The sequence below is a fragment of the Zalophus californianus genome, chromosome 9 (assembly GCF_009762305.2).
Source record: "Zalophus californianus isolate mZalCal1 chromosome 9, mZalCal1.pri.v2, whole genome shotgun sequence".
Taxonomy (NCBI): Eukaryota; Metazoa; Chordata; class Mammalia; order Carnivora; family Otariidae; genus Zalophus; species Zalophus californianus.
The window spans coordinates 22111044-22138024 of record NC_045603.1 but is presented as its reverse complement, the minus strand read 5'-3'; the positions used below and the strand labels follow the sequence as shown (position 1 = coordinate 22138024).

The following is a 26981-nucleotide window of genomic DNA, read 5'->3' as shown; positions in this document are numbered from 1 at the left end:
AAAAAAAAAAAACTAAAGTCCGGTAACAGCTAATGTCCCTGTAGAACGAATTTAGCCAAATGGAAATATACAACGGTTTAGGAAGTAAATGCAAGTATCAAAGGGATGCAGCTTTTCCAACAAAGAAAGAAAAAGAAAATTAAGTGTAATGTCATGCCTGCTGGCCCCAAAGGACTTTTAAATGCTTTTATTGTGTCCTCTATTTCAGCTGATTTGGGCACCTTCCCACCACTGATTAACTCCAATAAATTTTTCTCAACACTGAAGTCTTAGGTATTGTACCTGAGGTTCCTATGGTTTTCCACTCAAGCCAGGAGAGTGAGGAACATCCCTGTCTCCTCCTGTCTCCTTGCCCTCTAGATCCATAGTCAATCATAAGTCCTGTAAATTCTATGTCTTAAACATCTCTCACTTCTCTTCTTCCCCAGAGCTACAACTCTGATCTAAGCTGCCACTGACTCACCTATGCCAAGTCCCACTTACCCTGTCTTGCTCCCTCTAAGAGAAGCCTCAGCACAGCTAGAATGAGCAAGGAAAAATGCAAATCAGATATCATTCTGCTGCTTAAAACCTTGGGTGGTTTCCCACTATGGCCAGAGCAAACCTGTATGGGCCTTTGTGATAAATTTTAAAAAGGAAAAAAAAGAAAAAGATAACCATTCCCTCTCTGGGATAAGCAGTGTCAGATTTTAGACCCAATTTTCTCCTCTGGTCAGGCTTTTTATGCAGTGTAGAAATTACAACACCTTTTACCCTTAGAATAAAATCTAGGCTCTTTAAGATGGCTTGTACAGCCCTCTACAGCTTTGTTTCTGTCAATCTCTATAGAGTCACCTCTTGCCACTCTTTTATTCATGCTCTCTGATCCTGCTATCCTGGATCAGTTTCAATTCCTTGAATATACCATATTCTCATTTAATCTTTGCCAAACCTTCCACTGCTTGGAAAAAAATCTCTCCTGCCTGTCCAGATAACTCCTGCTCATTTTTAGGTCCTGACAAAAATACTACCCCCCCTTTATAGGACTTCCCAAACCACCTCAATTAGAATAAGTCTTCTTGCCACACACTTTCCTTGAGCACCTAAATGTGATCAAAACAACATTCATTAGGATTTATTGAAATTGCTGGTATAAAGTCTGCCTTCTCTCATGGGCTCTCAGCTCAATGAAGGCAGACTTTGTCTATTTGTTCCCCACTGATTCATCTGGGTATAGGAACACGTCTGACACTTAATAGACACTTAAGAAATGTTTATTGGCCAAATAAATGTTAAATGCATGGGAAAAGCCTGGAATCCTTCTTGCAGCATATTGGGAAAAGTTTTGTCAGAAGATACAGGTTCTAATCCTGGCTCTGCCACTAACTTACTTAGTTGTGTGATCTTAAGCAAATTTCCTTAACCATTGTGAACCTACTTTCCTCATCTTTAAAATGTTGATACTATATCTATCTACAAGAAGTTCATAGTTGGTGCAAAGGGACAATATTTATTGAGTCCCTACCATGTGCAAAGTCCTATGCTAAGTATGGTCATCTATATTATCTCAAAAGAAATAATATGAACCTCTGAAAGGTTATCATTTACCTAAAGATCATAGAAAGTGGCAAAACAAGGATCTAGGTCCAAATTTCTCTGGTTCGAAATATTCTGCTTTCTCTACCTCTTTCTTTATTCCTTTCCTTCTTCACCATGTTACTTCAAAATCCATTTGATAAATTCTTCAAGTCATAAGACGAGTATTATGTGTTCTGTGAAACCATCTCTAACAGTCTTAGGCAGATTTATGTGCTCCTAAGTTTATATTATATTATATTAATATAATAATATTATACTTTAGTTACTTGCATACCATAAAGGTTTTCAGAGAAGAGACCATGTCTTCCCACTGTTACATACCCAGTATCTTGACTGGGCATTAGTACATTGTAAGTGCTAAATGGGTATTTGTTAAATGAGTAAATGAACTTTATCTAGTATTATTCATAAATTTGATAATAAAACTAATTTTTGTTGAGCGTTTATATGTAGTTTTACATTTTATATATAAACAACCAATAATTAAGGCCTCAACCATAATTGCTCATATGCTTGAGGTTGCGAAGATAGTATAATGAACACATGACATGGGTTCTTATCAAATCATAAAGATCTGGTTTTAGATAAATATATTTAAGATTATTTTAAAAAACAGCTAATAATTGCCTAAAAGTGAATATATCAAATATGAGGTATGGGGAAATGGTCCAGGTTTATTTTGAATGTGATATTCTATTTTTAATTTTCTATATGGCAACTTCAGAGAACAAATATATTGCTAGTAAATAGCAAACTACTTAGCTTAGAGAATTTGACATATTATTTATTGTAGTTACCCTGTCCCAGAGGATTATAGTTAATAGTAGAAACAAAACCCAGTTGCAAATTAATGGCCTATACAGCACATCAGTGGACTAGGAGACTAAAACAGAGCTGAAGATCTCCTTTACATTGATAGAAAGATGAATACTATTTACTGGATACTCAAATCAAGAAGAAATACAAAATACTTTGAAATTATGTAATATATAATCTAAATCCTTCATCTAAGACAACAGCTTGTCAAAAATGCTAATCATTAGGAACTGAAAGATTTGTTTGGTTAATAATGCTTCCTTTCATGTGTGCTATGTGCTTTCCAGAAGGAAATCTGAAATCTATTATTAGCTTTAAATAGTCAACTCTTGCTTATCAGAGTTAATAAAAAGAACACAGACTATGCCAATACAAAGAACATAGACATACAATAGGCCTGTTTTAGATCTGAAAGGGTAGATAATACAAAAATTACATCTTTGGCTCTGGAAGAAATGTTGATTCTTTGCAGCATATTTGCCTTCCACTATATTAGTTTTTCTAAGTAAGAAGAACTATGCTATGGAAATCCTGTATACATACACAAATAAGAGTTCCCTCTAGATCCTGTGAACTGCTTGCCAGAGGTTAGAATTCTGTCAGAGGTATTCATTCTGCACATTGGATTCTGATCATCACTAATATGTTGTAAGTTCTAATTCTCAAGCCTCCAGGTCCTAATACAATATTCTCAACCTCACACATGGCTAATGAAGAAACTAGGACAAGCAGAGGTGAGGAAAAATATCAGTTCTGGGAATGGGAAAAAAGAGAGTCATGCTATGCCTGGCTTTGACCTTATGAAAGAAGAGGGATCACTAAGGTTATTACTGTTATTTTTAAAATGAAGCCTCGGACATTAGTCTACTAAAATAAAAAGGGGAAGGAAATTATAAATTAGTGCACATTGTCAGATAGATTGCTTTCTAGAGTGATATTAATGATTCTGGCAATGCTGGGTCAACTACTTTATAATTATATAAGAAACCTGAATAGCCTCTCAATGTAAATAACTGCTATCTTTTCATCTGTGAAATCAGACCCATTATGTAACAAAAATTTACATTAAAAATGACATTTCTCTCTGAGGCATATTATAAAATAACCAATGAAAGGTGGGCTCCATGGCTCAGGAGAAAGCAATGTAGTTTAAAGAAAAGCTGGTCTAGTCTTATTATGTAGATAGAAAAAAGGTACATAGTAGATAGTAGAACTCCAACAAAGCAAATATTCAGTTGTTAAATCATTTACAATTTATTGAGCATCTATTGTAAGTCAGTACTATGCTAGGCACTGGAGATACATACTTCTTATTTGAGGCATGATCCCTGCATTTAGGGAGCCCACAGACATCTAAACAAATACTTCTGTATAAAATATCTAATAACAGAGGTGTGTGAAGAGCGTTAGGGGGGCACATGGATGAAAGACCTGTTGGAAAGAATCGTCAGAGAAAGCTTCATAAAGGAGGTCACCCTTAGCCAAATTCCTCACAAGAGTTAAAGTATACCAGGCAAATTAGATGGGAAGGATGCCAAGGTAACAGAAGAGTATTCTATGAATCAAGGACCACGAGCTTTAAGAACAATGTACTTAGGAGTGCATGGTATATTTGGGTAGAGGTAAATAAATAGAAAATTAGAGCCAGGTTATCAAGGATTTTGTTGGACATGCAAAGGCGTTTGGACATTCTTTTACAGTGACAAGATAGAAGATGTTCTTAAGCAATGAAGTGGCATGATCAGATATATGCTTAAAAAATGAACTCTGTTAACTTTAAGAAAAAGCTAGATCTGGGAGGAAACATCAAAAAATTTAAGAACTTCAGGTTCATATGATCCCTAATATACTCTCCCACTCTGGCTTATGTCATAAGATTTCACTTTCAGAGCTTTAGCTTTACAACTTAGTTATTACCTATTAAAATAAAAACTATTATTTTGGGGGAAAATGGTATTACAGATAATGCATAAGTGCATTAACTGAGCTGGCTTGGGGATATGGGGTAAAAGAGATAATTTTCAGAAGAGAAAATTTTCACTCTCAACCATGTCTATAATCTTAATGAGAGCAAGGGATGAGTGCTGATCAGGGAAGTTCCTTTGGGGCCAGAGAAGATGGAGACAGTCTCCTTTTCTCCCAAACCATGGGAACATTGGACATTGTATTCATTTTCTGCCTCTGTATAACAAATCACAAAAAAACAGTGTCTTTCAACAACATGTATCTATTATCTCACAGTTTACATGAGTCAGGAGTCTGAGCATGTCGTAATCAGTCCTCCGAGAAGGGTCTCAGCAGGCTGCAATCCAGTTGTTGGCCAGGGCTGCATACATACTCAAAGGGGGGCAGGAATCATGGGGTCATCTTAGAATCCTGCCTAATAACAGACATGATGAGTCAAGTAGAAAAGTTGAAATTTCTAAAGCCTAGAGCCAAGTAGGCAGGGAACAACTGGTCCAGCAAGTAGGTAGGAAGTTACCTGGGAGAATATATGGAACAAGTTCCATCATGGGCTTGCTCACTTAGGTCATGATGTATAAAAGAGAAGCCTGCATTTAAATGGCTAGGGTCCAGGTAGACCCCACACAGGGTACCACCCCAAAATAGACAAGATGTAGAGAAAAAAAGGAGAAAATGTTCTCCCAGAGAAGATTGTAGAGATAGAAGATGTGAATTCAGAAAAAGTTCTAGCAGTGTGGAAATTGTTTTCAATTGAAGATAGAGAGGGGATTTGTCCATAGCATAGACCTGGAAAGAACTTTTTCCCTCCATTAAAAAAAATTACAGTTACCTTTTCTTCTACCATATTATATTTAATTATAATGATCATGCATCTGTATATCACACAAATATAACTGATATCAGGGAGATTTTTCAAGAGATATAAACAGTCTGGTAGAGAAAATCTATCAAGCAAACTAAAGTAGACAAGATAATTAGAGAGAAGATATATGCAGCACTGAACCTGAATCGCGAAGAAAATTCTGCTAACAAAGCAGTTGTATTTTCACACAAATTAACAGAAGGTAAAGGCAAGAGAAAATTGAGTTAATAAAAGATTAATTTTTTTAAAAAAATTTTTAACACAAAAACTCTCCGGAACAGTTGCTCTCTTGTTTTTGCTATAATTTTGTATAGATTAGCACTTGTAGAAGTCTGGTTTTCCCCAGCAGTAACACAACTCCAGCTTTTGCTGCCCTCACACTGCAGAACACATAAAACAAAACAAACAGAAATTCTAATTCTGCTCATCAGCAGATTGACCTGCCAGTTCCAAGCAACTTTGTGGATTTAAGATTCTGATTGCTTGGCTGGATTCCTAGCACCTGGGTGCTCTGCATTTGTACTGAATTCTTAGAGTCTGGGCTCTGTTTGTTGCCTAAACCTACAGTAATAACAGCAGTACAAATAATAATAATGGTCACGGTTACTAAGCATTTATGAAGCTACATTAATTAAGCATGTGTTACATTCACGTATTTTTCATTTAGTGGCACTGGCTCAATGTAATAGGGATAGTATTTTTCAAAGAAGATATTGATATATTTCCATTCTTAAATTTTGTTCATTGGGAACCTCTCTTCCCCCAGCCCTAGACTGGAGACTTAATGCCTAGAAAAGGAAGGACATACAAGCCTCAGAAATTTTAAGAAGGAAAAGGCTGAATGAGATAGGGGGTATAGAAAAATAGTTCTACATGTGTGTCCTAAACTTTTCTTTCCAAACTTTATCTGGAAAGCCTGTAATATAATAGGTATTGGGAGAACATAAGGAAAGAGAGACCTAGGCTCCAAATCCCATCTATATTCTGGGCATGGCCACTTCTGACTAAACTTGGTAGTTCTGCATGGTATGAACTGGCAGTCTTTTTAAATTTTTCTGAGCCCTACTTATTGTCTTTATGAATGAGGCCCAGAGGTTCCAGTAGCCTCCAAAAGGGGGTCTCAGAGGCATCTGGGCTGAAAGTCAAATAGGCTGCCATGGGGCCAGCTTGGCAAGGAAAGAAGTGACTGCAACAGAGGCCAGAGTGAACAGATGGCAGACGTGGCTGTAGTAGCTGGTCCACCTTACTAGTGAGAGATGAGCTGAGGTAAGCAGTCAAAAAGAGCAGGACCTGGTGGTAATGATCTTGACTTAAATATATCACCCACAAGCTGTAGGTACACTGGGAAGACTACCCACACCCTACTATCCCTCCTATGTTGCCCTCAGGGCCCACATACTAACCATTTGTTAGGAATTTGGACAAAAAGATAATTTAAACTTTCTCCACTCTCCTCAGTCTTTGCCCTCATTGATCCCTCACCAAGGATGACTTTGCGTCTAGTTCATAGAGAAAATAGGAGCCATCAGACAATAAAATGTAAATTAGATCATTTCTCCTTGCTTATCAGCCTATCAACGACTTGTCATTGTTCCTAGGTCTCTTTTGGTCTTAGGATAAAGACGGAAATCCTAAACATGGTTGCAAGGCCCTGCATGATTGGCCCTTTATTTCCTCTATGGACTCAGCTCCTGCCATTTCTTCCCTTTCTTTGGAACCTGTAGTTTCATGTTAATTTCTACCACAGGGATTTTTTTTTCTTCAATATGCTAGTCCTCCTTTGGAGTATAATCTTCCCACCCCACCTTGGCCTAGTTAATTCCTCTATGTCTCTCAGAGCCCAACTCTTTCTGGCAAAGCTCTGCAAACCCCTGCATGATATCAGTCATTCAGATAGTCTCACAGCCACACTCTGAGTTATATCTATTTTATGCCACCCAAATAAATCAATAGTCTTATTTCAACTAATTTCACTGAGATTAAGTTCTTACCTGATTGTTTGCACTAAGCCATATTACCCTAAAATCTAACTATGTAAAATATTTTCATATTTTTAAGTACTTAAATATAGTCAATATTTTCTTTTTCTTTCTTTCTTTCTTTTTTTTTTTTTTTTGGTGTGTCAAGCATCTACTAACCTATATCTTGCCTTCTATGTGACATGCAGTATGTGCAGAAAGGCAGTGGAGAAAAGTCATGAGATCCCAAAGGGAAACAGGAAAAGAGAAAGTGTAGAAGAGGCATTTTATGATTTATCAAGAACTGATAAGAATATTTTTTTTTGCAATTATAGGGGCACCTGGGTGGCACAGTCGGTTGAGCATCTGACTCTTGCTTTCAGCTCAGGTCTGATCTCAGGATCATGAGATCAAGCCCCACATCGGGCTCCACATTCAGCATGGAGTCTGCTTGTGTTTCTCTCTCTTCCTCTTCCTTTGCCCTTCCCCCTCGCTCTCTCTCTCTCAAATAAATAAAATAACTTAAAAAAAGAATATATTTGTGCTACTACATATATAATATTTGAGATAAAAAGCTTTTCTTTTGGCTACCTAAAATTGTGGTCTACTGAAAGCACTGTATTTAACAAATCAATACTTCAGATAATTTGTAAATGCGTATTTTTAAGGAAATAAACATTGAAGATATAATTACACATCATTCTCACTAGCCATTAACTTCCTCTGTATCGGCTCACCGTAAATCTTGCATGGAGCTTAATGAGCCCCTCAGCAGCCTGGCTTTGGTCTTCATGCCAACTGGAATCCAAAGACCCACTCAGATGCCCATGTCCAGTGGCTGCTGGAATAACACTGTCTCAGTTTCAGGAGGACTATTTTCAGTCTGTGTGAACTAATTAAAAGGAAGGCCTTCGTTTGTCTTTCTGGCAATCCCCAAGCAGCGTGAAAGGTCCATGCCACCCTCTCTATTCTAATTTTAGTTCTCCTTTAATGTTTCTTCTCCCTTGCAGAAAAGCATCCTATGCTGCTAAGCACTTAGAAGCTTTTGTTTTTGTTATTTCTTCCATTTGGGAAGAAGCACTTTTCTACCTTACACTTTTTAGATATCCCCCCTCCCATCAGTTTTCTTCAGCAGGAGGTGATGGGTTGAAACTACTAACAAAACTGGAGATAGTTACCTAGGGTAGTTAACTTCCTTAGAAAGTCCCCAAAGGGGTTAGCCCACAAAATTCTTCATATGTAGAGCTTTCTGGATACAATTTTTCATAAAGTGGAAACATCTTTACAGTTGGTGATTCTCAGCTTCCTTTTCCCCAGTAATTCACAACACACCTGTCCAGGATATCTTCACTGAGGAATTCAGATCTCACAGGTCCCTCATTTTGGGTAAGGCATTGTTTCTCAATCTTTCAAAACTGATATCCTTTACTTTTGCTAAAATTAAAATTATCATGTAGCTTCCTCCCACCCTGCCCTACCCCACTGTCTCAACTATCTACCTGCCTATCTACTTGGATATCCAATAATGTTTCAAATTTAAATGTCCTAAACTGAGCTTCCTCATCTCAATTAATATAAACTCCATTCTTCCAATGGTCAGAAGGGCCCAAAAATCCTTGAGTCACACGTTTGGTCTCTTTCATTTTCTCCACTCTATATCCGATCCATCCAAAAAAATATGTTGCCTCTACTTTACTTTTTTTTTAAATAGATGCAGAAGGGGTGCCTGGGTGGTATAGTCAGTTAAGTGGCCAACTCTTGGTTTCAGCTCAGGTCGTGATCTCAGGGTTGTGAGACCAAGCCTGGCATCAGACTCTGTGCTCAGTGTGGAGTCTGCTTGAGGTTCTCTCTCTCTCTCCCTCTGCTGCTCCTGCTCATGCTCTCTCTCTCTATAATAAATAAGTAAATCTTAAAAACAATAGATGCAGAATTCTAGGGGTGCTGGGTGGCTCAGTCAGTTAAGCGTCTGACTTTATTTTGGCTCTGGTCATGATCTCCAGGTTGTGAGATCCAGCTCTGCATGGGGCTCCATATTGGGCATGGAGCCTGCTTAAGATTCTCCCTCTCTCCCTCTTCCTTTGCACCTCCCCCTCATTCATGTTCTCTATCTCTCTCTAAAAAAACAGATGAAAAAAGATGCAGAATTCTACCACCTCTCACTGCCTCTATCTTAAAAAACCTGCTACCTGAGCAAAAAGAACACATTGACAACCATTAGGGGTACCCCAATGACTGAAATATCTTATCAGAAGGGCTCTCTGGTCATTCAAAAGTTTCCTATGAGAAGGAGATGCATGGTGGTCAAGAGGAAAACAAGCTCCCTAAAGGAGCGATCCTCCATAGATCACCACTCTCAGGGGGCCCTAAGCAGCCATGGGACAACAAAAGAGGTCTTAGCATCTCAGGTAAGAGTGGGACAAAGTACAGAAGAAATGAACTTAGATAAAGTTCACTTATTTCATAATTCGTTAAATAAATGGAAAGACTAATTTAAATATTTTGAATGGAGATCAATGTAGAAATAAACATGGTTCTTTATACCGAATATTTCTTCTAAAAAATTGCACTGATTTAACTACAGTATGTAAGGCTATTTTGTAAAGGGAGAAGCTAACTCAGCTGCTCACCTTCAGTGTTCTAATTATAATTGTTTTCAGTTTCCTGTGCATCCTCCTCTCTGAACCACCTATCATTCCACCCCACTTCTTTAGTACCTTGACTTCAGCAATTCTTTGACCCAACTGTAATCTCCAATCCAATGATCCTTTTGATTTTTCACTGTTACTTGTTCCCTTGTTACCCTCTCTTTCCTACTTCTCCATCTTGAATTTTATGGTCAAACATTACTCTCATTCTCTTGTGTTCATATTTCCTTGTTCTTCAATATACCCATCTGACAAAAACCCAATGTAAAATTCAGCTCTCTGAAAACTGTGCACTTGTGTTCCTTCATCTGAACTGAGCTGGAGAAAAACAGAACCACCGTGGCTAATCCAACTTTAAGTTCATGAACATGAACCTCAAATGGGTTCCTAATGCTGCCAGGCAATTATCATATCTCCCTTTTCCATTCACTGTCTCTTTCTACTAAACAACTCTCTCATTCCTTCTTCTCTTTCCTCAACCTCCACATCTCCTTTTCCCTCTTTCATCTCAACTGATACTGCTGCTTTCTCCTCAATAGAGAATTATCAGAACAGATATTCCTCAGATTCTCACCACATGGATCCCTTTCCAGCATTTGTACCCACAGTGGAAGCATCTTTCTTGCCTGTTTCTCATGATCCTGTCTAAAGCCAATCTCTCTTCTTGGTTAATAGGACCCACTCTCTCTCCTCCTTCATCGCAATTTTATAATTCTCCTCGGAAGATATTTCTTGAAAAGGTAGTTTATATTTGTTTTAAGTCCTCTCCTCCCATTCTCTCTTAAACCCATTATGTTGGGCTTTTGCCCCATCATTTTCAACCAAATTGCTCTTGACAAGGTCAACAGTAACCTCCACATTGTTAAATCCATTAGTCAATTCTGACTCAGTCCTCATCCTACTCAACTTGTTAGATACATTTGAAAGAGTTGATGACTCTTTCCCTCTTTCTTCATCTGAATTCAGAACACAATGCTCACCAGAAGATTTCCTCCTACCTAACAGGTTTTTCCTTCTCAATCTCCTTTGCTGGTATTGCCTTTTATCCACTCTTAAATTGAGCTCATTTTTGGTCTTCTATCTACACTAATGCCATATCATCTATATAGTGATGGTGTTCACATTTGTATCTTCAGACTGGACCTTCAGCTGCTGCCTGACACATCTATTCAGATACCAAGTAGGCTTCTCATCCTGGTATTTCTCCGTGTTCACCCCACCTGCTCTTCTGACAACGTCTCAGGTGTCAGATCATAATAAATCCATTCTGACAGTTGTTCAGGACAAAAATCTTGCAGTTTTCCTTATTTCTTTTTCTCTCATATACTACATCTACTCCACCATGAAATCCTACTGGCTCTACCTTAAAAATGTGTCTAATATCCATCCATTTCTCTATACCTCTACTGTTTCACCTTTGATCTGAGCTGTCTTCATCTCTCATCTTACTGCAATACAATAATAACTTCTTAACTTGCTTTCCTGCTTCCACTCTGTTCCCCTTCTTCAGTCCACTCACAACACAATAGAGTAATCCTCATAGACAGAAGTTAGATCATGTCACTCTTCTTCTCAAAGACCTGAATTTACTCCTCATTTCACTCTGAGTAAAAGCCAAACTCCTTATAATGGCCTATTATTTCCTATATGATCTATCTGCACCCCTCTTCTTACTTACAAATATTCCATATTTCAGGGATTGGCAGTCTGATTTGACAAATCTGCTTAAACCAGAAACTTTAGAGGCTTCCTTGAACTTTTCCCCTTTACCATCATACATCCAATCAGTTATCATAACCTGTTGATGGTTTCCTTGTATCTCTCAAATCCATTTACATCTTTCCATTGCTGATGACATTGTTTCGCCCCACCTCCAATTTAACCTCATCTCAAATCTATCTACTACATTTTAATACCAGAGTGATCTTTCTAGTTAAATGCAAATCTATTCATATCACTCCATAGTGTGTCCAACTCCACATATCTGTCACTTTAACCAACTTTTTTGATGATTCATAAATTGATACTTGGAATATATAAGACGGTGCCTTACAAGTAGGAAGTTTTATTATAATTCAGGCTACTTTTGAAATGTCTGTTATGATAAAATCATTGGGTCACTTACTCAAACTGTTTTACAATATATAATTCATTTTTTAAAAAGATTTTATTTATTTATTTGACAGAGAGAGATAACGAGAGCAGGAACACAAGCAGGGGGAGTGGGAGAGGGAGAAGCAGGCCTCCTGCCGAGCAGTTTGCCCGATGAGGGGCTCGATCCCAGGACCCCGGGATCATGACTGAGCCACCCAGGTGCCCCTATGATTCATTTTTGAGGATATATTATTCTTTTTTCTATAAATAACATTTTGTCAAGATTAATTCTTTTGTGCATGTAATCATTTATAAAATTAACTGTAGATTTATCTAATAATTTAGATTATATTTTTAATTTAAGAAAAGGTCAGCTACTATAAGTACAGACCTATGTACATATCTAGGCTATTTCCATCTTAAGATTACTGTAGATTTTAAATAATATTAAATAAGAAAAAATATTAAACAACAATGATGAAAATATTAAAGAAGAATATTAGTTTCCATAGTCTACAAAATATATTCACATAAATAAGCTCATTTATTACTAAAAGCACTCAAAGAGTAGATATTATTTCCCTTTTTCAGAGGAACAAATGGGAGTTCAGAGAAGATAAGTGATTTGATGAAAAATATCCAGCCAATCAGTGACAGAACTAACTCTGGAATTCACACTCTTTCAATGTATACCATGTGGTAGTGCCTGCATGTGCAGGTTTTTATTTATTTATTTAATTTTATTTTAGAGAGGTGGGGAGAGGGCAGAGGGAGAGGGAGAGAGAACCTTAAGCAGGCTCCATGCCCAGTACAGAACCTTACACAGGGCTCAGTCTCACGACGCTGAGATCATGACCTGAGCTGAAATCAAGAGTCAGTTGCTTAACTGACTGAGCCACCCAGGAGTCCCATATGTGCAGGCTTTTAAATACAAAGTATAATAAACCATCTATATATAAAATAACGAATGCTACTTTTCAAGTTGATAAATACCTGCCTTAAAAGTTTTATTTATAAAATTAAAAGTTTTAGTTTTTAATGTAAAACAAATCAGCATTGTCCTTCCACACTATTACTAAATATCAATCTATTCTAAAATTTTTGATGTAACATGGAGGTGACATATTACATTAGGAAACCATAGTAACATGCTGTTTGAAACCATTTCAACCATTAAAAGGTTAGATTTTGGTTCTATTCAAAGGTCAGATCTGAACATACCAATTTTGGGATGTGTGACAAGTTACAATTTCTTCACACTTTTTGGACGGTACCACTGAAGTTCTGACAGCAGTAAAATGTGTGTTTCTATCCTCTCCCCCTAGTGGTCAGAGATTTGGGACTAGACTCATCACTTCTTTCACTCTTAATTTTTGTTTAAATAAATAAAATTTCTACCTACCTCAAAGGACAGTTGAAAAAATTCAAAAATTAATCATCCAAAAAAACCACTTAGTGTACCAACTAAAATGAATCTCAGATTTTCCTAAAGCAAATATTGGAGGACTTGTCATTCCTCCCATTTTAGAATTTTAAATCTGGAACTAGTCATTCAAGTAAGTATTAGTTGAGTAATAATTATATATGCAGAACCTTTTCTGGGGTCCATACACCATTTATATTCACAAATCAGATCCCATTCCCTCCTCTTGTAATGAATCTGGTGCATGGCAGACATAAAATAAATGCTCATACTCAGTGAGTGCAAGGCTTCATGAATTTCATAATGACTCCCACTAACAGTTACTAACATTTGTTGAGCACTAACTATGTGACAGACACGTGCTAATTACTTTGCATGCATTCCCACTCTATAGGAGAAGCTAATATAAGTTAATATAATTAATTGTTAGTTTAATTCTATAGCTAAGAAAATAATAGCATAAAGAGGTTAAGTCTTAGCTAGCTGGTAAGAAGTGCAGTCCAATAGTTAGTAAACAAACTTAGGTAGCCTGACTTCAGTGCCTACAAAGTGTCAGAGATCCATCCATTCTACCTTACAGTTCTAGAAAAAGGAGAGAAGATAATAAATAAGGAAACAAATGAACAGTGTAATTTTACATAGTAAATAAGGATATGGAAAAAGGAAAACAGGATAATTTGACAGAAGTGACAAGAGCAATGTTGAAACATGGTTTATCCTCTTTCTGTTTCCTTGACTACAAATAATAACACCTAATTCATATATCAGTTATGAGATTTAAATAGGTTAATGTACATAAAATGCCTAAAATAGTATATGATATATAGTATTAAAGTTTTTGCTTAAAATGTATTGGTTATATTTATGATTATTCTTTTTGCATCTTTGTTATTATAATTGTCATCATACTGAGGGCCTTACTCAAGATAAGGTGATCTGGGCAGGCCTCTATGAGAAAGTGTATTTGCACCAAAACCCAAATGACACTTAGCCACATAAAAATTTGAAGACAGATTCCAGGCAGCAGGAACCAAAGGGCAAAAGGCCCAAGACTAGAATGCCTAGAAGAGAAGGCCAGCGTGGGCCAGGGTGAGTTTGCTCAAGTTTAGATTAAAGAGTTGGTCAGAGGGACGCCTGGGTGGCTCAGTCAGTTAACTGTCTCCCTTTGGTTCAGGTCATGATCTCAGGGTTCTGCTCCTCCCTCTCCCTCTGCCTGCCGCTCCCCCGTCTGTGCGTGCTCTCTCTCTCAAATAAATATATAAATAAAATCTTTTTTTTTTTTTAGAGCTGGTCAGAGCTAGGTTACACTGGGCTTCATTGGCCATAGTGAGGAGTTGGATTTTATGCAAAGTTCAGTGGGAAGCCACTGATTATTTTAAGCATGATAATGACATACTTTGATTTGCATTTTATAAATATCATTCTGGTTGCCATGAAAAGGTTAGATAATAGCTTCCATAGAATATCAATGTCACCACTTCCATTATTTTTAAAATCTTAGTTTTCTTAGGGGGAAATAATTTTCTTCCTGTATTTTTGGAATGTTTGTATCAGTGCTCTTAAAAGTACACTCAGAGTAAAAGACGTAAGAACGGTGTATATGTTTATACAGTCATACACTCATTTTGAACAAAGATTATATGGAATACCCATATAAATGATACCTTCTGATTCTAAAAATCATATTAATCATATCTAGTGGATTTTAAAATCATATCTCTTCAAAGGAAAGTAGTAGAATAGTTCACTTACTTTAAATTAATATAAGGGGAGGAGATTCTTTAGGCCTCACTTCTCATATTTCTATCATTTGGCCTTACCAGTTATTAGATTCTTGCCCTTCAAGAAAGGTAACATTGCAAATCTGATTGGGTGACATGTATTATTAGTGACTGTGGTTACTTTCCTTAATCTTCCCCTTACCCCCCGCACTATTTCCTCACACTTCTCTTCTCCAAGTTCACCTTGGTTTGAGTACATTGAAAGCCCACTTAGGCCATACCATCCAACTCAATCTTACCAGGTTGATACAAGTTCGGTAGCCTCAAAGCAGCTATTAATAAAGTTGTATATTGATGAGTTGATACCACTGTGTGGAGAGGGTAAATAGCGGTGGAAGAAGAGCATTTCCCGGTCTCTGGTTATTTCACTACCATAATAGCGTTAAGTCATCATCTTTAATATGTAATACCTGAAAGGCCATTAATGTATTCAAAAAGAATATTATATCCACACTCTGACAAAAATTATAATGCCCTACATTGCTATACATGTAGGTGAAAAAAAAAAAAACCCTGCAATTTAGATGAAGATTCCTCTTAATCCCTCTATCTCATTAAGGCTTTAGGTTTAAAGGTTCAAAAATATAGCTGCATAAAGTGAACTGTTTTACCTGAATGGCCAGTTCCCTTGTTCTTGACTTCTGTGGTTCCAACAGAAGAGGTGGGTGGACTAACAGGAGGGCTGGAAGTAAAGCTTGCACACCCTGCAGATGTGTTGATTTCAAAATATTCTTGGTTGTGATTCATTCGATGAAAATCCAGAGAAGACACAATAGATGTTCGTTGCTTAGGCTAAAATAAATGAGCATGATGAGAGTATTAATATGATCATGTTCATCTTCAGCCCAGTCTCCCAATTGATTTAATCTAACTGATGATTTTTTCAGTTAATCTATCTGGGTTTTATACTTAACATATATATTGTGCTTTACAGAGAGACACTAAATAATCCCTTGATGAATTAAATAATGAAAAAATTATTTAATGAAAAAATATTTTGGCATAGTGGATAAAATAACTTAGACTTTTTGTTAGATTTCCCCAGAAGACTGTACAAATACAGTACATAGAATTTCTCTTAATAATCAATTTGGAAAGTTGCAATTCTAAGTCACCTTTCATTTAACTAACATTTATTAAGCATATGGCATTTGCCAGACCCTGAGGATATAGACTCTAATAATAAAAGAGCTCTTGCAACATTGAAAGCATAATTAAGGCAGTTCTGTTTTTTGATCTCTATATAGTCCAAGAAATTGATAGCATTAGATATTGTCCCCAAGTACCATATGCTGGAATTTGATAATCAGAATTAAGTAAAGTTACATAGAACATTTCCCAGGACTTAAGAATCTTCATGGTATTTGTTGTGAGCTTTGATTTCCTTTTTTAAGGATTTTAATTAATCCTCAAAGAGCAAGAAAAGTCAATTTAAACATAAAAGTTAAAATCATGGAGCAATAGCAGATATAATCTATATACTTTACCAGTAATGGATTATTCCCTATAGCAGTTTTCTGGGGGGTTTTTCCCTAAAGTTTTAATTATATACACTTTTCTTCCTGCCTAGCAGAGCTTCTAACAATATCCTTTAAAACTGCAGTCTTTTTGGCTTTCAGAATTGTGTGCATTTCCCAAGAATCAATCCAAGTTTTCTTACTTCTTATTTTTACTCACATTACTGAAATATTAACAATCTCCTATAATAATTAACAAGAGGTTAACTGCAATTTCTTTACAATAAAGTTTATTGTACTGGAGAGGAACAAGATGGCAGAGGAGTAGAAGACCTAAATTTCATCTGGTCCCAGGAATTCAGCTAGATAGGGATCAAACCATTCTGAACACCTACAAACTCAACAGGAGATCGAAGAAAAGAATAACAGCAACACTTTGAACAGAAAAGTGACCACTTTCTGGAAGGTAAGACGTGTGGAGAAATGAATCCGAGGTGATATTCAGGAAGATAGATGGCGGGGGAGGGGGCCTCCATCAGGCACTACCGGCAAGTGATAGAGCAGCAGAGCACAAAATCAGAACTTTTAGAAGTCTGCTCCACTGAGGGACGTCGCTCCAGTAGCTAAGTGGGGGGTGGAACACTCGCTGGGACAGTGTGGTCTCGGGACCCTCAGGGTCACGGGAAGACCAGGGGTGTGTGAGTGTGGCAGAGCTCCCAGGTATTGGAGCAGGGAAGGCTGCTGTAAAGATGGAGCCAAGGAGTGGGCTCTCAGCTTGCAGTTGCCATAAACCATGATCCACGGCACAGTCGGGCCACTGCTCCTCCAGCAGGGACCCAACAAGCGGCAGATCCGGGGAGACTCCCCTTCCTCCCCCGGGGAGGAGCGGTGCGAGAGTGCACCGCAGGAATCTGCCTGGGTTTGGAGACTCCAAACGGGGTCATGTGCTGGAGATAGAAATGCTCGGTCACAGGCTGGGTGAGCACGGAGTGTGGCAGGAGACCGAGGAGATGGGAGTGACTGACTGCTTTTCTCTGGGGGCTCACTGAGGAATGGGGCCCTGAGTTCTTGGCTCCTCTGGGGCAGAGATTGGGAGGCCACCATTTTCACTCTTGTCCTCCAAAGCTGTACGGAAAGCTTGCAGGGAACAAAAGCTCCTGAGAGCAAACCCGAGCTGATTACTTAGCCCAGACCGGCAAGGACCGGGCAATTCCGCCTCCAGCAAAGACATTTGGGAACCACGGCAACAGGCCTCTCCCCCAGAAGATCAGCAAGAACAGCCAGCTAAGACCAAGTTTACCGATCAATGAGAACGGCAGAACTCCAGCGCTAGGGGAATACTGCACATAGAATTCATGGCTTTTTTTCCCCCTGATTCTTTAGTCTTTCAAAGTTAATTTTTAAAATTTTCTTTTTTTCTTTTTCTATTTTTTTCTTTTTCTTTTTCCCCTTTTCACCCAACATTTTATCAATCCCCTTTTTAAAAATCTTTTTTATTTTTCACTTTTAGAGTCATATTCTATCCCTTCATTGTAGTTACCTTATTTTTTGTATATATATAAGTTGTTCTCACTTTAAAATTTTGGGATACAGTTTCTTCTAACAGACCAAAATATACCCTAAATCTCTAATGTACGGTTTTGTTCTAGTCTCCTGCCTGATCACATTCTTTCCCCCCCTTTTTTTAATTTCTCTTCTTTCTTTTTTCAACCAACTTCTTATCAATTCCTTTTATAAAATCTTTTATGGTTTTCAGCTTTACAGTCATATTCCATCCCTTCATTGTATCCTTATTTTTGTACATATACAAGTTTTTCTTTCCTTAAAACTTTGGGAGACAGTGTCTTCTAACAGACCAAAATATGCCCCAAATCTAGTGTGTGGCACTGATCTCTTCACCCACCTGATCATATTTGATCATATTCTTTTTTTTTTTCCCTTTCTTTCCCTTTCGTTTTCCCCCAATTTTGGGTCTCTTCTGATTTGTTTACTGTATATCTTTCTGGGGTCGTTGTTACCCTGTTAGCAATTTGTTCTCTCATTAATCTATTCTCCCCTGGACAAAATGACAAGATGGAAAAACTCACCTCAAAAAAAAGAACAAGAGGCAGTACTGACTGCCAGGGACCTAATCAATACAGAGATTAGTAAGATGTCAGAACTAGAGTTCAGAATGACGATTATAAAGATACTAGCTGGGCTTGAAAAAAGCATGGAAGATACTAGAGAAACCCTTTCTGTAGAAATAAAAGAACTAAAACCTAACCAAGTTGAAATAAAAAAGGTTATTAATGAGGTATCATCAAAACTGGAGGCTCTAACTGCTAGGATAAATGAGGCAGAACAGAGAATTAGTGATATAGAAGACCAAATGATGGAGAATAAAGAAGCTGAGAAAAAGAGAGATAAACAACTACTGGATCACAAGAGCAGAATTCAAGAGATAATTGATACCATAACAAAACAATATTAGAGTAATTGGAATCCCAGAAGAAGAAGAAAGAGAGGGGCAGAGGTATATTGGAGCAAATTATAGTAGACAACTTCCCTAATTTGGGGAAGGAAACAGGCATCAAAAGCCAGGAGGCATAGAGAACCCCCCCCAAAAAATCCATAAAAATAGGTCAACACCCCGACATCTAATAGTAAAACTTATGAGTCTCAGAGACAAAGAGAAAATCCTGAAAGCAGCTCAGGACAAGAGGTCTGTAACCTACAATGGTAGAAATATTAGTTTGGCAGCAGACCTATCCACAGAGACCTAGGAAGCCAGAAAGGAATGGCATGATATCTTCAGAGCACTAAACGAGAAAAATATGCAGCCAAGAATACTATATCCAGCTAGGCTGTCACTGAAAATAGAAGGAGAGATAAAAATCTTCCAGGACAAACAAAACCTAAAAGAATTTGCAAACACGAAACCAGCCCTACAAGAAATACTGAAAGGGGTCCTCTAAGCAAAGAGAGAATCTAAAAGTAACATAGACCAGAAAGGAACACAGACAATATACAGTAACAGTCACCTTACAGACAATACAATGGCACTAAATTCATATCTTTCAATAGTTACCCTGAATGTAAATGGGCTAAATGCCCCAATCAAAAAACACAGGCTATCAGATTGGATTAAAACACAAGACCCATCAATATGCTGCCTGCAAGAGACTCATTTTAGACCCAAAGACACCTCCAGATTGAAAGTGAGGGGGTGGAAAACCATTTACCATGCTAATGGACACCAAAAGAAAGCTGGGGTGGCAATCCTTATATCAGACAAATTAGATTTTAAACCAAAGACTGTAATAAGAGATGAGGAAGGACACTATATCCTACTTAAAGTGTCTAGCCAACAAGAAGATCTAACAATTGTAAATATCTATGCTGCTACATGGGAGCAGTCAATTATATGAGCCAATTAATAACAAAAGCAAAGAAACACATTGACAACAATACAATAATAGTAGGAGATTTCAACACTGCCCTCACTGAAATGGACAGATCATCTAAGCAAAAGATCAACAAGGAAATAAAGACCTTAAATGACACACTGGACCAGATGGACTTCACAGATATATTCAGAACATTCCATCCCAAAGCAACAGAATACACATTCTTCTCTAGTGCCCATGGAACATTCTCCAGAATAGATGACATCCTAGGTCACAAATCAGGTCTCAACCGGTACCAAAAGACTGGGATCATTCCCTGCATATTTTCAGACCAAAATGCTTTGAAACTAGAACTCAGTCACAAGAGGAAACTCAGAAAGAAAAATACATGGAGGCTAAAGAGCATCCTACTAAAGAATGAATGGGTAAACCCAGGAAATTAAAGAAGAATTAAAAAAATTCATGGAAACCAATGAAAATGAAAACACAATGGTTCAAATTCTTTGGGATGCAGCAAAGGCAATCCTAAGAGGAAAGTACATAGCAATACAAGCCTTTCTCAAGAAACAAGAAAGGTCTCAAATACACAACCTAACCCTACACCTAAAGGAGCTGGAGAAAGAAGAGCAAATAAAGCCTAAACCCAGCAGGAGAAGAGAAATAATAAAGATCAGAGCAGAAATCAATGAAATAGAAACCAAAAGAACAGTAGAACAGATCAACGAAACTAGGAGTTGGTTCTTTGAAAGAATGAACAAGATTGATAAACCCCTGGCCAGACTTATCAAAAAGAAAAGAGAAAGGACCCAAATAAATAAAATCATGAATGAAAGAGGAGAGATCACAACCAACACCAAAGAAATACAAACAATTATAAGAACATATTATGAGCAACTATATGCCAGCAAATCAGATAATCTGGAAGAAATGGATGCATTCCTAGAGATGTATCAACTACCAAAACTGAACTAGGAAGAAGTAGAAAACCTGAAAAGACCCATAACCACTAAGGAAATTGAAGCAGTAATCAAAAATCTCCCAACAGGGCGCCTGGGTGGCTCAGTTGGTTAAGCGACTGCCTTCGGCTCAGGTCATGATCCTGGAGTCCTGGGATCGAGTCCCGCATCGGGCTCCCTGCTCAGCAGGGAGTCTGCTTCTCCCTCTGACCCAACCCCCTCTCATGCTCTCTCTCTCTCTCTCATTCTCTCTCTCAAATAAATAAATAAAATCTTTAAGAATAAAAAATAAATCTCCCAACAAACAAGAGCCCAGGGTCAGATGGCTTCCTAGGGGAATTCTACCAAACATTTAAAGAATTAATACCTATTCTTCTGAAACTGTTCCAAAAAATAGAAATGGAAGGAAAACTTCTAAACTTGTTTTATGAGGCCAGCATTACCATGATCCCAAAATCAGACAAAGACCCCATCAAAAAGGAGAACTACAGACCAATATCCCTGATGAACGTGGATGCAAAAATTATCACCAAAATACTAGCCAATAGGTACATTAAAGGTTTATTCACCACGACCAAGTGGGATTTATTCCAGGACTGCAAGGTTGGTTCAACATTCACAAATCAATCAATGTGGTACAATACATTAATAAAAGAAAGAACAAGAACCATATGATCATCTCAGTAGTTGCAGAAAAAGCATTTGACAAAGTACAGCATCCTTTCTTGATAAAAACTCTCCTTAGTGTAGGGATAGAGGGAAAAGCCCTCAATACCATAAAAGCCATGTACAAAAAGCCCACAGTAAATATCATTCTCAATGGGGAAAAACTGAGAGCTTTTCCCCTAAGGTCAGGAACACGGCAGAGATGTCCACTATCACCACTGTTGTTCAACATTGTACTAGAAGTCCTAGCCTCAGCAATCAGACAACAAAAAGATATAAAAGGCATCCGAATCAGCAAAGAAGAAGTCAAATTTTCACTCTGCAGATGATATGATACTTTATGTGGAAAACCCAAAAGACTCCACCCCAAAACTGCTAGAACTCATACAGGAATTCAATAAAGTGGCAGGTTATAAAATCAATGCACAAAAATCAGTTGCATTTCTATACACCAACAAGACAGAAGAGAGAGAAATTAAGGAGTCAATCCCATTTACAAGTGCACCCAAAACCATAAGATACCTAGGAATAAATATAACAAAAGAGGCAAAGAATCTGTACTCAGACAACTATAAAATACTCATGAAAGAAATTGAGGAAGACACAAAGAAATAGAAAAATGTTCCATGCTCATGGATTGGAAGAACAAATATTATGAAAATGTCAATGCTACCTAGAGTAATCTACACATTTAATGCAATCCCTAGCAAAATACCATCATCTTTTTTCAAAGAAATGGAACAAATAATCCTAAAATTTATATGGAACTGGAAAAGACCCCAAATAGCCAGAGGAATGTTGAAAAAGAAAAGCAAAGCTGGTGGCATCACAATTCTGGACTTCAAGCTCTATTACAAAGCTGTCATCATCAAGACAGTATGGTACTGGTACAAAAACAGACACATAGATCAATGGAACAGAACAGAGAGCTCAGAAATGGACCCTCAACTCTATGGTCAACTAATCTTCGACAAAGCAGGAAAGAATGTCCAATGGAAAAAAGACAGTCTCTTCAACAAATGGTGTTGGGAGAATTGGACAGCCACATGCAGAAGAATGAAACTGGACCATTTCCTTACACCACACACAAAAATAGATTCAAAATGGATGAAAGACCTAGATGTGAGACAGGAGTCCATCAAAATCCTAGAGGAGAACACAGGCAGCAACCTCTTCGTCCTCAGCTACAGCAACTTCTTCCTAGAAACATTGCCAAAGGCAAGGGAAGCAAGGGCAAAAATGAACTATTGGGACTTCATCAAGATAAAAAGCTTTTGCCCAGCAAAAGAAACAGTCAACAAAACCAAAAGACAACCAACAGAATGGGAGAAGATATTTGCAAATGGCATATCAGATAAAAGGGTAGTATCCAAAATCCATAAAGAACTTACCAACTCAACACCCAAAGAACAAATAATCCAATCAAGAAATGGGCAGAAGACATGAACAGACATTTCTATAAAGAAGACATCCAGATGGCCAAACAGACACATGAAAAAGTGCTCAACATCGCTCGGCATCAGGGAAATCCAAATCAAAACCTCAGTGAGATACCACCTCACACCAGTCAGAATGGCTGAAATTAACAAGTCAGGAGAAGACAGATGTTGGTGGGGATGCAGAGAAAGGGGAACCCTCCTACTCTGTTGGTGGGAATGCAAGCTGGTGCAGCCACTCTGGAAAACAGTATGGAGTTTCCTCAAAATTTGAAAATAGAGCTACCCTATGACCCAGCAATTGCACTACTGGGTATTTACCCCAAAGATACAAATGTAGGGATCCAAAGGGGTACGTGCACCCCAATGTTTATAGCAGCAATGTCCACAATAGCCAAACTATGGAAAGAGCCAAGATATCCATCAACAGATGAATGGATAAAGAAGATGTGGTGTATAATATATACAATGGAATATTATGCAGCCATCAAAAAAACCCAACGAAATCTTGCCATTTGCAATGACGTGGATGGAACTAGAGTGTATTATGCTAAGCAAAATAAGTCAATCAGAGAAAGATAAGTATCATATGATGTCACTGATATGAGGAATTCTCAGGAAACAAACTGAGGATTGCTGGAGTGGTGGGGGATGGGAGGGATGCGGTGGCTGGGTGATAGACATCCGGGAGGTTATGTGCTATGGTGAGCGTTCTGAATTATGTAAGACTGATGAATCACAGACATGTACCTCTGAAACAAATAATACATTATATGTTAAAAAAGAAGAAGAAGAAGAAGATAGTAGGAAGGGTCAAATGAAGGGGGGGAAATTGGGGGGGGAGACGAACCATGAGAGACTATGAACTCTGAGAAACAAACTGAGGGTTTTAGAGGTGAGGGGGTGGGGGGATGGGTTAGCCTGGTGATGGGTATTAAGGATAGTAGATATTGAATGGAGCACTGGGTGTTATACGCAAACAATGAATCATGGAACACAACATCAAAAACTAATGATGTAATGAATGGTGACTAACATAACATAATAAAATAAAATTTAAAAAATAAAAATAAATAAAATTTACTGTATTTTACTATCCCCAAAGTATAATAAACTTTTGGTTTACTAACATTTCCACTGCTCTAAAATACTTGATAATTTAACTACTATACTCCATAGATTATTTTTCTGCAAAATATTCAGGTTACCTCCTCTCTTCCAGTTCATCATTTTTTTTTAAAGTAGATATCATTTAGTCTATAATCTAAAATATACAATGATAATGAAAAGGTCTCTATTTTATTGTTTTTTTTATATAAAGGGTGCAAATTATCACACTATGCTTTACTATTTCACTATTACAATATTTTTATGAAAGAGGTTTAGGGGCATTGCTATATAAGCAAGTCATTTATTATTATGACATATCAACTCAGTAGTAGAATTCAAATTAGTACCCGCATAGGACTTAGTTGATTTTGAATTATGAAAGATTGGGGTGTAATGTCAGGCTTAGTTTCTCATCAAATGTCTGTCCTTGGGGCTAATGAATCTCAATTTCACATTCACGTTCTTTCTAATAGATGATATAACAGTAATTAAAAGGCATGAAATATGACACTAGCTCCAATGGAAACACAGGTATGTCCATCATCTTTGTTTTGTTTTATCATATTATGTTATGATTTTGTTTTACTTCATATATAAGCAAGGGACCAAATTTGTATAATGTTCCTTCTCATAAACTTTATAAAGATCAAGCCAACTGATATATATGACTCCTCTACTTCTGTTTCTGTTTTTTAATGAACAATTCTAATAAGTTGGATGTGAAGGTAAAGAAAAAGTTATAAATAAATGTAAATTAGAAAAAATTCACTAGACCTAAAGTAATTTCTTTGTGCTTAGAGTTTAGTCTTGAAGATACATTTTTTAGTGTTTAATTTTACTTTTTTAATTTTTAATTTAATTTTTTTATTATGTTCAGTTAACCAACATACAGTACACCATTAGTTTTTGATGTAGTGTTCAATGATTCATTAGTTGTGTATAACACCAGTGCTCATCACAACACGTGCCCTCCTTAATACCCATTACCCAGTTACCCCATCCCCTCAACACCCCCTTCTGTAACCCTCATTTACTTCTGTTTCTTTATTTAAAGATTTTATTTATTTATTTATTTATTTATTTATTTATTTATTTGAGAGCGAGAGCAGGAAGAGAGAGAGAGGGAGCACGAGTAGGGGGAGGGGCAGAGGGAGAGGGAGAAGCAGACTCCCCACTGAGCAGGGAGCCCTACACTGGGCTTGATCCCAGGATCCTGGGATCATGACCCAAGCAGAAGGCAAACACTTAACCGACTGAGCCACCCAGGCTACTTCTGTTACTTAAACACATATTTCTGAACTTGACTATCCAAAGCTCTAATTATGTTGAAATCACAATTCGTTATGCAATCATGAAAGCAAACAGGCTATTTTGTTGTTGTTGTTGTATTGATTCATTCTAAAAATATTTGCTTAGTGTATACTAAATTGCAGATACCTTGATAAGCAATGTGATAGGAATAAGACTAATAAGACATTGTCCCTGTTCTCCAGGTTATTATAGACTTGAAGTGGGAGAAGGGATGGGGCATGAAGGAAGAAACAAACAATCCAAGGATTATGCATTACTGCAGTATTATACAGTGATAAGGGCTATGATAAGTGGAGGCACAAAATATAAAAGGTGAGTCTCTACTTTAGGGAAGGGATCAGGAAAGACTTCCACAAGCAGGTGATTGATGGCTGAGTTGAATCTCAATGAAGCAGAGATGGTAGACAGAAAAAAGAGGATGGGGAGAAGAAAGTACAAACTACAAATAGTTCATAATAGCTGTAGTGCAGAGAATGTGAGGGAGTGGTGGTTTCAAGCCATGAGATGTTACAAGTTGCAGGGTCCAAATCATAAAAGGTTCTAATGCCAGGTTAAGCGGTTTGTCTCTAACCTAAATATTTTAAGGAATCCCAGAATGATTTCTAAGCAAGAGGATTTCATGGTTGGATGTGCATTTTAATAAGCTCATTTTAACAGTTTAGAGAATGGATTGGTCAAAGCTGGATTAAAGGAAGGGAGACCAATTAGGAAGATGTTAAAGAGTTCCAACCAAGACACAGTGAGGTTCTGAGGTAAAGCAGTGGCAACAGGGTTGGAGATAGCAGAAGTTTTTAGGAGATGCTAATAAGGTTAGCTCTTTAGGTCTTGGCATCTGATTGGATGTGAAGGTTGATTTTAAGGAAGGAATCTAGGGTGACTCACAGATTTTTGCTTGGGTAAATGCCACAAGATAAGTTTTGTTTTGTTGTTTTGTTTTGGTTTGGTTTGTTTTGGTTTGATTTGGTTGAAAAACAGAAATGTATGCATTCCTATAACAGAAGTATATAAGATGTATGCTCATATGCTCCTGGGATTCAGTATAGACTGCTTAATTCATGGTTATGCAAATCTATGTGATATTTCCCTTTATTTCTTTGAGCAGAGTGCTATGATCTCACTGTAATATGGCTTCAAATAAAATAACTGGAGGAAGGGAGACGGGCTAATGGAAATTCTAACAGAAGAAACCATGGATCAGTGATCATCCAACCGCATTCTTATTTGCTCCTTCAGAACTGTCTGTTTATTATTAGCCAGGAACTATGATGGGGGAGTTATTGCCCAAAGCTCTCTGAGTATCTGAGAAGATGAAGAATCATTATATGTTAGTCATGCTTTAAGAAAGGGATCAGCAAACTATGGCCTGTGGCCTTATCTGTGGCCCAAATCTGATCTGCCTCTTATTCTGAAAATAAAGTTTTACTGGGACACAGCTATGTCCATTCATTTATTTATTATCTATGGTTGTTCTCATGCTACAGTGGGAGTGTTGAGAAGTTGTGACAAAGGCCATAGTATTCACAACCCTTAAAAT

At 37.5% G+C, this 26981-nt stretch overlaps 1 protein-coding gene across 16 annotated transcripts in view; it reads right to left on the bottom strand.

Moving 5' to 3' along the window:
* The window catches only part of ANKS1B (ankyrin repeat and sterile alpha motif domain containing 1B), a 1105044-nt gene that overhangs the window by 592099 nt on the left and 485964 nt on the right, over window positions 1-26981 (bottom strand). For all 16 annotated transcript variants that reach the window (XM_027592180.1, XM_027592182.1, XM_027592181.1 and 13 more), the window contains one exon: window positions 15734-15914. In XM_027592180.1, coding sequence (XP_027447981.1) covers window positions 15734-15914 — 181 coding nt within the window. The remainder of the gene's footprint in view (window positions 1-15733; window positions 15915-26981) is intronic.